General features: G+C 42.2%; 1 protein-coding gene across 1 annotated transcript; it reads left to right on the top strand.

Moving 5' to 3' along the window:
- Positions 1-841: 841 nt before the first annotated feature.
- On the top strand, positions 842-2,423 carry LOC310864479 (uncharacterized protein; the record flags this gene model as incomplete). The annotated part of the gene is made up of 2 exons (XM_083773167.1): positions 842-920; positions 1,522-2,423. The coding sequence occupies 2 exons, from the start codon at positions 842-844 to the stop codon at positions 2,421-2,423; spliced, it is 981 nt and encodes a 326-aa protein (XP_083629293.1).
- Positions 2,424-10,934: the final 8,511 nt, after the last annotated feature.

Here is a 10,934-nt window from a genome sequence, read left to right as displayed (position 1 = left end):
TTCAAACGTTCCTTCACAGAGATACTGAGATTTCACAGTTTACAGCGGTCGAAAGTACTTGCGCGCTCTGCTTGCGCACTAGTCGGCCATTTATGGCCTACTAGTGTGCAACAAGCAAGTATGCACTCGACAGAGTGCAGTTCTAGTTGTCTATGTTTTTACTGCTTACGTGTTGAGGAACCAAAACCAAATACTTTTTTGATACTCATACATAATCAATCTTGAATGTATAAGGTTAAATTGGATTACAAAATCAGGGGCAGTTTGGTCATGTCATCAGACAGTTAAAGTTGAGAAGACCATTATCACAAGAATGTCTATTCTGTAAATGTCAATGGTGACATTTTAAGTACACTTTCAAGCCACACAGATATTTTGATTGACTTTGATTACGACATACTGTAGAACCCACATTAATTTGTCATATTAATGAGCTTGTAGATCTGCTATTTCCAAATTACTTTTATACATTTGAAAACTTGAAATGGGACATTCATTCTGTATAATGAGTAATTTTCTTTAATTACATTATGATGCTAATACTTTTGTACTTTTACTCAAGTACTGTACATTTTGAATCCTGGACTTTTACTTAGTATTTCTATATTGCAGCATTCATACTTTTACTACATTGAGTACTTTTTCCACCACTGCACGTTGACTATTGTTCAGTTCTGATGTTTACATGACAACCCACATTCATTCATATTCATTACAGTTTGATCTTATCAGATATAACTCTCTCTCTCTCTCTCTCTCTCTCTCTCTCTCTCTCTCTCTCTCTCTCTCTCTCTCTCTCTCTCTCTCTCTCTCTCTCTCTCTCTCTCTCTCTCTCTCAGGTATGTCAGGCAGCCCGGGCAGACGGGGTCTGACTGGGGGCAGAGGTCGGCCAGGTTTCTCAGGAAGAACAGGAATTAAAGGTATACCCGACTCTTGGAATCCGGAAAAAAACTATCTTGTGTGTTTCATACAGTCGTACTTAATCACTAGCATCATTATTCTGGGGGCAAACCTTCAATGAAAATATATACTTTTTCCACTTCTGCAAAAACAGCAGTACTATCAGTCAGTACTATCAGTCCTACTATCAGTTCTGATATCACAACATTGTCCTTTTGTGTGTGTGTGTGTGTGTGTGTGTGTGTGTGTGTGTGTGTGTGTGTGTGTGTGTGTGTGTGTGTGTGTGTGTGTGTGTGTGTGTGTGTGTGTGTGTGTGTGTGTGTCCGTCCTGCAGGACAGAAAGGAGATGAGGCAGTGAAAGGAGACACAGGTAGAGTTGGACGCATGGGATCCAAAGGAGAGAGAGGATTCAAAGGTATAAAATAATTATGATAATAATAAAAGTTATTCTACAGACTTAATTAAGTTTAAAATGTACCAATCAATGTGCATACTTAAGTTTTATATTATAAATTGTGTTACCTTGCCACCTTAAATCATTCAATCATTGGATATACATATTTTGTTTTACTATATATTTTGTTTTTCTTTCTAAATCAATCAATCAACTCTGTCCTCTAGGTGATAAGGGGGACCATGGTCCTAACGGACCCGCAGGTGATGTTGGCCCTCAGGGGCTTGATGGACAGTGCCCCGACAGATGCGAGACCATCCCAGGACCCCCAGGTCCCGGTGGTCTGCCCGGACTCGCTGGTCCCAGAGGCCCAATGGGAAACACCGGCCCCAAGGGCGACCTTGGACTCAAGGGTGACAACGGTGTGACGGGAGTCAACGGTGTTCCCGGAGTGTCCGGCGTCAAGGGCGACCAGGGCCCAGAGGGCGACTGTAACTGTGAGGACGGGGCGCCGGGAAGCGCCGGTGCCAAAGGAGACCAAGGAAATTTTGGCCCCAGAGGGGCCAAGGGAGACCAAGGGTCACAAGGAATCGAGGGAGAGCAGGGAGACCTGGGGCCGATGGGCTTTCCCGGCCCCTGCATGCCCGCCATCCAGTCCTCGTTCTCCGCCGCCCTGTCCGCCGTGTTGCCGGAGCCTTCCTACCCGGTGGTGTTCGCCAACATCCTCAACAACCCTCAGAGCCACTACAACCCCCTCAGTGGCATCTACACCGCGCCCGTGGACGGAACCTACGTCTTCAGCTACCACCTGACCGTCCGCGAGCGCATCCTCAAGGTCGGCCTCTACCGCAACTACAACCCCATCGTGAGGAGCACCGAGACCAGCGAACGCGGCACCGCCTCGCAGCAGGTTGTGCTCCACCTGAACCGGGGCGACGGCGTCTGGCTTCAGGTCAAGAGCATCCTGACCAACGGCTTGTACACCAGCTCGGAGGACAGCAGCACCTTTTCCGGGTACTTGCTCCACCCGGACAGCTGTGAGGTGTCCATGACGGGGAGGGACGGTCCGATGAGCAGCGAGTTCGTGTACGACGTAGACAGCTTTAACTGGGACTCTGCAGAGCCTTAGACTGCCAGCAGAGCAGACCCCCACACCAAACCACCCCGAAGGAATGACCGTAACCGACCCATAGCTACGATGAATAATTTATCTTAGTCAACCAACTTTATTGCCCTGAACAAAATATCAACATACCAGTTGAGAGTGGATCCATGATCGTTCTCTGAACAATAAAATGTTGTGTTCAAAACAACACTGATTTTGGTAATCCCAAATTCTGCGGGCAAAAGCTGCCCAACAAAGTGCCAACATCCATCTGTGTAGAATAGCTACTACTAACTTAAAAAAAATACATCTACTTTTGTTCTGTACAGAAGTTATTACTGCTCAGACTGAAGGAAGATATTAGATAGGTGAATGAACTGTATCTGTCTGTGGGCAGGCATATGCTGTGCCTGTGTGTAAGTGTGTGGTTGTATGAGTTGAGGATTAGAGGTATATGTATTTTTGTTACGCTGTAATATTTGACTCACTGTTGTCGTTTAGCATCAGTGCAATTTGAAATGTATTTTTGAAATGCAATGTACTATTTTGTAATGTAATATAATGTATTCTGTAATGTTTTAATTTATTTCTGGACTCTTGGAAGATTAGATCCAAATAAAAATCAAATCAAATCAAATATTGTTTAAGTAAGTTATTATGTGTTTTAATCCTGTAGGTCAATGCATCTGTTTTCAGTGTTTTTTCCATATTGGTATATCTCTTGGTATACTGCTCTCGTTTCCTTTATATGTTGTCCGTCACCTTTAAGTGATCATATCCAAAGTCGTACAGTATCAAGTCTATTTTTCTATTCATCATTGTGAAAAGAAAAATATTTTTCTCTTCTTCCCGGCTAATATTGACCCTCTCCTCTCCTCTAACAATAGCTTGTGTACATGACAGTGATTGTGTTACTACTGTCTTGCAATCACTGTCACTGTTGCAAGACACTGAAGTAACGCTGCCACTGTAAGACGATATAGGAGACATGTTTAGTTGCTTCCCTTTGTTACATCAGATGGTTCGGGTCAAAGAGGTCTCTCGCTTTCTGCTGGGCACAGGGCCCTGCCCTGTTCCTTTACTCTGAACATAGGGACATACATGACTTATACCGTTTTGTTTTGTTTCACAACAAATTTGTTGATAAGATCTCATCCTTTTGTAAGGAAGTGAACTTCAAGGTTGCCGGTTAGAATTCCCTGACCGGCTGGGTAAATTGTGACAGGGGAAAGTGGATGAGTAATGCTCTCCCCTCTCTGAACAACAGTGACCCTTTCTCTCCTTCATGTACTAATTACATTTTAATTTTAAGTGATTGTATTTACAGGAGTGTAAAGTTTCTCCATGTTATTTCTCATTCAGTCTGTCACAGGGCAGCCCGTGACCTATACACACACACACACACTGATTAAGGACATTGCACACACACACACACACACACACACACACACACACACACACACACACACACACACACACACACACACACACACACACACACACACACACACACACACACACACACACACACACACACACACACACACACACACACACACACACACACATACATACACCACACAGACTGTGGGTAGTGGGGCAGACAGGTCCTATCATATAATGTCAATACTGTTGATGTATGCATTTACAGGATGTACAAATGAAATGATACACACAGGGAAAAATTCAGTTTATTAACCTGTGTGTTTATTGTAACCTCAGTGTTTGTATGGCCTCTCCAGTACTGGCACTTTAAGAAGGGGGGAAGGTGCCAACTACGGTTGAGGAGTAGGGGTGTTCCACAATGTCAATTATCAAAGTATGTCTATTATCTGGGGAAATGAATGTAACCCCATATGATGATTAATCTACAATAGAACAGTAGGTAGGGGGTTACTTATTCAGGTTCAGCTGATACATGTGAGCTTGTAGATAAACTGTGTATATTTAATTGCTTCTCTGTTGGTGGTAGGATCCTCTCCTATAAAGGGGAGACTGCAGGCAGAGCTAGTGAGTGAAAGAGGCAGTGATCATACTGATAGGAAAACCAGGTAAAGACCTAACAAAGCCTACGAGTTACCGTCCTATAGCACTGACGTCGCATATGTGCAAAATCATGGAACGAATGATAACGGAGAGGCTAACATACTTTCTTGAGAGCAAGGGCCTAATTGCAAAATACCAAAGTGGTTTCAGAAAAGGGCGAGGTACTATGGACCCTGTTGTGTGCCTGGAGGCAGATGTGAGGAAGGCGTTGGGAAATAGGGAATCTGTTGTGGCGGTGTTTTTTGACGTTGAGAAGGCATACGACATGATGTGGAAAGAAGGCCTTTTAATAAGGTTATATAAGGCTGGGGTGGGAGGGAGAGTGTTTAACTGGGTTAAGGATTTTCTGTTTGGGAGGGCCATTCAGTTTAGGGTAGGAGCAGAAATGTCTAGTCGGCATGTAGTAGAGAACGGAACTCCACAAGGGAGTGTAATAAGTCCACTGCTGTTTATAATTATGATAAATTTGGTATTTGCAAGAATAGGACCTGGTATAGGGAAATCGCTATATGCAGATGATGGGGCTCTGTGGAAAAGAGGGAGGGATGTACCGTATCTAGTTAGAAAGGTGCAGGATGAAATAAATGAAGTAGAGCAGTGGGGACATAAGTGGGGGTTTAAATTCTCTATAGAGAAAACAAAAACAGTATTTTTTACTAGGAAGAAGATTGAGGAGGGATTGAGGTTAAAGATGTATGGTGACATTCTAGAGAGAGTGGAAGAATTTCGGTTCTTGGGGGTACATTTTGATACCAGACTGACATGGGCTGGGCATATTAAGAAGGTCATTGGGAAGTGTAAAAGAATAGTAAATGTGATGAGGTGTATCACTGGAACTAAGTGGGGAGCTGATAGACTGTCAGTTAAAACTTTATATGTTGGGTTGATTCGGTCAGTGCTAGACTATGGATGCATTGCTTATGGGTCAGCAGCCAAAACACACCTAGGAAAACTTGATGCAGTCCAAGCACAAGCACTTCGGATATGTTGTGGGGCGGTCAGGACATCTCCCACATGTGCATTGCAGGTGGAGACAAGAGAAAAGAGACAAGAGAAAGAGAAATAGTAGTTTTGGGTGGGTGGCGAATGAGCTAGCTCAAACAATGGGTGTGAATGTAGACAAGTTCAGCCCTACAGTAGTGATCCCTGAAATAGCACCATGGGTGTATGTGACACCAAAAGTGAGTTTTTATATATTAGAAGCAAAAAGGAGGGAAAGGGGTGAAGTAGATCTGGTTGGTGTGTTTAGCAGTTATGTGGAAAGGGAGTATGGTGAACATATACAGATCTTTACAGACGGATCAGTAGACCCAGAGACGGGTAGAACGGGGACAGCCTTTGTAGTCCCTAGGGTAAACTGTGCAAGATACAGACGGGTGCCAGATAAACTGTGGGTATACACAGTTGAAATTTATGCAATATTAATGGCGTTACAGTGGGTGGAGGAGGCAAGACCAGAAAAGGTGGTGGTGTGCTCAGATTCGAGCTCAGTACTTAAAAGCCTGATGTCATTCAGGTCAAAGTGTAGGGAAGATCTAATGTATCGAGTGCTTCACATGCACCATAACTTGATCCAAGAGGGAGTGGAGATACAGTTCATGTGGGTACCAGCGCATGTGGGGATTGAGGGAAATGAGACCGCAGATATGCTGGCCAAGGAAGCACTGCTAAGTGAGGAAATAGAGGTGGAAATTCATATGAGTAAAGCAGAGGCTAAGTCAGTGGTATGGAAGAAAGTGATGGAAGAATGGCAGCAAAGATGGGATGGAGAAGGAAAAGGAAGACATTACTACAGCAGTCAAAGTAAAGTGGGTGGAAGTAGAAGGTACAGTAATGGATGCAGGAGAAAGGAAGTAGTAATAACACGGCTAAAGTTGGGACACAGTGCATTAAATAAAACATTGAAGGTGATGGGAAAACATCCTACAGGCCTGTGTGAACACTGTCAGGAGGAGGAGTCGGTGGAGCATGCCATTATGGACTGTAGACAGTATCGGAGAGAAAGGGAGAGTATGGTGGAAGAGCTGAGAGGGTTGGGAGTGGAAGAAATCACTTTTAACAAGTGCAGCAGAGGATAATACGGGGAGAGGCACGGTGATCAGGTTTATGAAAGAATCTGGGTTATGGGATAGACTGTAAATGAACGAGAGTAACAGTAATGCAACTATTTGGATGCCAACCGCCATAAAACCCCATGAAGAAGAAGAAGAAGAAGAAGAAGAGCTAGTGAGTTATGCTTGGGCAGGCATCATGCTGACAGCCCAGTGAGAGAGCGGCTAGGGCCCATGTCATGGGCATAGCCTAGTGCAGTTTGTTATTTTTCCTTTTTCCTATACGTTGTGTGTTAAGTATTTTTGAGTTCTTTGTTTTGTATTTTGGCCAGTATTATTTTTGCTGTTTGATTTTTCCGTTGTGAATATCTGCACTGGAGCTGGAGTTTTGGAGCAATAAAATCCACCAAAAAGCATTGCTGACTGTTTTTGGAGCCTTGGCCCTCGGGCAACTTTACACAGTCTTTTTGACGTTTATGCCTTTGGTACATATTTTATATGAGATGCACTATATTGTTTTTATCCATATTGTATTGGTTAATAATTTTATAGTTTCACAAATTGAATAATTTGTTTTCCTACAAAGGCAATTTGTGCTATGAGCCTATTAACGAAACCTGTAACTCTTTGGACAACAATATGACTATTACCTGCATATTTATTCCAATGTGCCAATTACAAATATTTAATAATGTTGTTCTATTCAACCTTGTCAAATAATACTGTGTGCTATTGTATTTTCACCTTGGTTGATGTCAAAATTGGATTGACATTTTATTCTCAACTAAACATAAATGTGGACTGTATATAAAGTTCTTAACGTTATAGGACAACCACAATTCATCATCTATCTAACGTAGGTTGATGTCAAACCAATGTTGGGTTATGACGTCAACCCAATTTTAAATGTCAACTCAAATATAATCAAACGTTGGAGCCCAACATTAATTCAATGTCTACATAAACTCAGAGATTAACATCAGGACAACGTTGGATAATAACGTCAATCAAACTTTCACTTTCAACTAAAATACAACCATCATCCAACGTTAGAGTTCAACGTTCGTCTAACGTTATACTGCCTAAGGTTCAATGCAAGAATAATGTAATATTTATTCACCTTCAAAAACACCAATAAAACCTAGCAAAAATACTATAGCATGAAGCACAACTAAAACTAGAACTGCACTCTGTCGAGTGCCTACTTGCTTGTTATGGCCTACTAGTGCGCAAGCAGAGCGCACAAACTGTCGACCGCTACAAACTGTCAAATCTCAGCTTCTCTGTGAAGGAATGTTTGAAATGTTGAATTATTAGGTTTAGCTATTTGCTACCTACCTACTTTATGCATATAAACACCTAGTATTATTAAGTATGGTACAAGTTTCTATATCTATAAAAGAAATACAGTTTTATCGATTTAGAATGATTCTGGATCCCTTTTTAGTTTCTCAAAGAAAAATAAATCATCTATCTGATGAAAAAAAGGTATATAAACTGAAATGAAATATGTTATCACGTATACAGTATTTTTTTTTTTTTTCTTTTTTTTGTCAATTGCTTTAAATTTACTTAATCTTCGACTATAGTGATATTAATACTAAATGCCTCTGTGTATATGTAATTTGTAAGTTGATTAGCGGTATACTGTGGTTACTGTGGTATGCACCGTCCCAGCATATGACGTCAGGGTATAACTAGCTCTCAATGATGACGTAATAAAGATGTGGATTAAAGGACCCAATGCCTTCGATGGTGATGTATATGTCGATCAGTGTTGGGTGGATTAAAGGAAATGCCCTCTATGACTAGTCTGTATATGTATATGTAATTTGTAAGTTGATTAACCACAGTATACTGCTATAATCAACTTACTTGCGCAAGCAGAGCGTGTATGTCCGTGGCTGCGTATGACGTAATGATTAATTTGTGCTTGATATGGCATTGGTTTCAGATTACATACATGTATATGTAACCCACAGTATTACGGGCCTCTCTACACACCCTTGGACTCTGCGTTGTGTTTCTAGTATTATGATCTGGGGTGTTGTGCAGAGAGAAGGGACACTGGACACAGCGGTTCTGGATCGTGGTTGAGACTGGTGCATTTATTTGCTGACAGTTCACAGGTTCTGCTGCTGGTATGGCTGTAGTATAGATATTCCACTTTTCACAAAGAAAGAAAAACACCAGTATTAGGCTACCATATAATAAATATAAATACCAATAACATCAACTACCTAAAATACCCATTGGAACAAGAAACATCATACAAACATGTATGTAAAAAACGTCATGTTCCGGTTTCACAATGAAGCCTATTTTCAGTGCTCACCAAACTGGCCAACTCACACACAGTACAAAACCATAGTGCATATTTCTCAGTCAGAATCACACTGAAATATAGTTAAGCATCTTAGCAAACACTGTGTGGCAACAAACCCACTCTTTGGTGTAGAGCACATTAAAACCTTCTACAGAAACCTAGGTGTTTGTAAAGAAGATTTTAAACTACCGGTAGTTATGGTAACAACTGATGAGGTATACTTAAGAAACTGAGTGCCCTCCAACCCCACAAGGCCACTGGCCATGACAATATTCCCTCCAAATTTCTCAGAGACTCAGCCATCTCTATAGCTCCAATCATCACCCACATAGTAAACCTCTCCATCAAACAGGGACAGGTCCCCCAAGATTTCAAACTAAGTAACCCCCTTGCACAAGAAAGGGAGTAAATTAGACCCCGGCAACTACCGCCCTATTTCTATTCTAAGCTCCATCTCGAAAGTGATGGGAAAAATAGTCTACGAACAGGTTGAAAAGTATCTTGCCACAAATAAATTCCAATCTGGCTTCAGAACATCCCACTCCACTGACAAATGCCTTCTCTATTTGAGCGACCACATCAAACATGATGCTAGTCTCGGACAGGAACAAACTGCAGGTTGAAAAGGCCCTCAGCTCTAAACTCAGTAAAATCTGCACCTTGATCGCTGATAACAAACATCTTTACACCTGGGGAAAACTGAATCCATTCTCTTTGGATCTAATAGAAATCTCAGCAAGGCAAATGGCTTCTTGGTTAGAGTGGGTGACAATGTTATCACACGTAAAGATGAAATTACCTACCTAGGTTCCATCCTGGAGGCCAATCTTTCCGGTGATAAAATGGCCACCAACGTAATCCAAAAAGTCAACCAAAGAACAAGATTCCTTTACAGGATCTCCTCACTAGCTGGTCAACAAAAACACCTTGAAGACCTTAACAGGAGCCCTCGTACAAGGTTTCTTTGACTATGCATGCACCTCCTGGTACCACAGCACCTCAAAGGCCCTTAAAACTAGGCTCCAGACTGGTCAGGCTCATACTTGGCCTCAGCCCCCGAACTCACCTCACCCCTGCCCACTTTGACGGGCTGGAATGGCTTAGGGTCGACGACAGAGTAGACTACAGCATCTTACAATGGGTCTGGTCCACAAGATTCGATACACCACCAAGATACCCATGTACCTGTCTAGATCTTCCTTAATGTTAACGAAGTCCACACCCACAACACCAGAGGGAGTGCAATGAACCATGTACAGCCCAGATTCGGCACAAACAAGGGACTAAATTATTTTCGCTCCTACAGTATGCCACCAAAATGTGGAACGCCCTACCAACAGTCATTAAGACATGCGAATCCCTTGACTCCTTCATAACCGCTCTCAAAGGGCACCTACGGACGGCTGCAATTCGAAACAGGCCCCCGTAAAATCTGAATCTCCCCCACGCCACGCCCCCCCCTTTTCCCCCACTGTATGTTTCTTTTCCCTTTTTACCTCCTTTATGATTAATTCCTGTTCTGTATATAGAAGTGTCTATTTGTACGTCTCTAAATGTTTTGTTGAATTCAACATGGTGGACCCTCTTGTAAACAAGTGTAATGCTTAATTGGGTCGTCCACTCACAGTTAACAGTCTTTGTATTGAGTTTGTGCTTGAAATATACTGTAATTCTGCAAACTGTTAATAAATATTTCAATCAATCAATGGGCATATTTAACTCCAATATTTTATAAATCAGACAGTCAAAGTCGACAATCAAAGAAGACTGGTTGATCAAAGACTTTGGTTTTACATATATGCAATAAATGTCGACACCCCACGCCAATGTAAAGTGCTTAAGTAGTGACCTAGAATACGATCACTTTGTCAGTTGGGCGCAAGCCTGTGGAGACGTGAGCCACTCTGCTGGCTGGCGTGAGTCTATGCTGTAAGCTGTACTTCGTTGAAATAAACATCATGGAACTTCATCTTGTCTGTCTGCCGTGCACATTTACTCTCCTGTATGGTATTAAATATACTTCAATGGCTGCCTAGTTGCCTGAAGGGACAAAGTTGTGAGTTGATGAACCCACAGGTGAAAGACCTTGACAGTCAACAGTGACACCTGCTG

Source organism: Protomyctophum parallelum (genome assembly GCF_964188405.1).
Source record: "Protomyctophum parallelum genome assembly, chromosome: 9".
Classification (NCBI taxonomy): domain Eukaryota; kingdom Metazoa; phylum Chordata; class Actinopteri; order Myctophiformes; family Myctophidae; genus Protomyctophum; species Protomyctophum parallelum.
The sequence above is the reverse complement of the archived record's forward strand: the minus strand, read 5'-3'. Positions and strand labels throughout refer to the sequence as shown.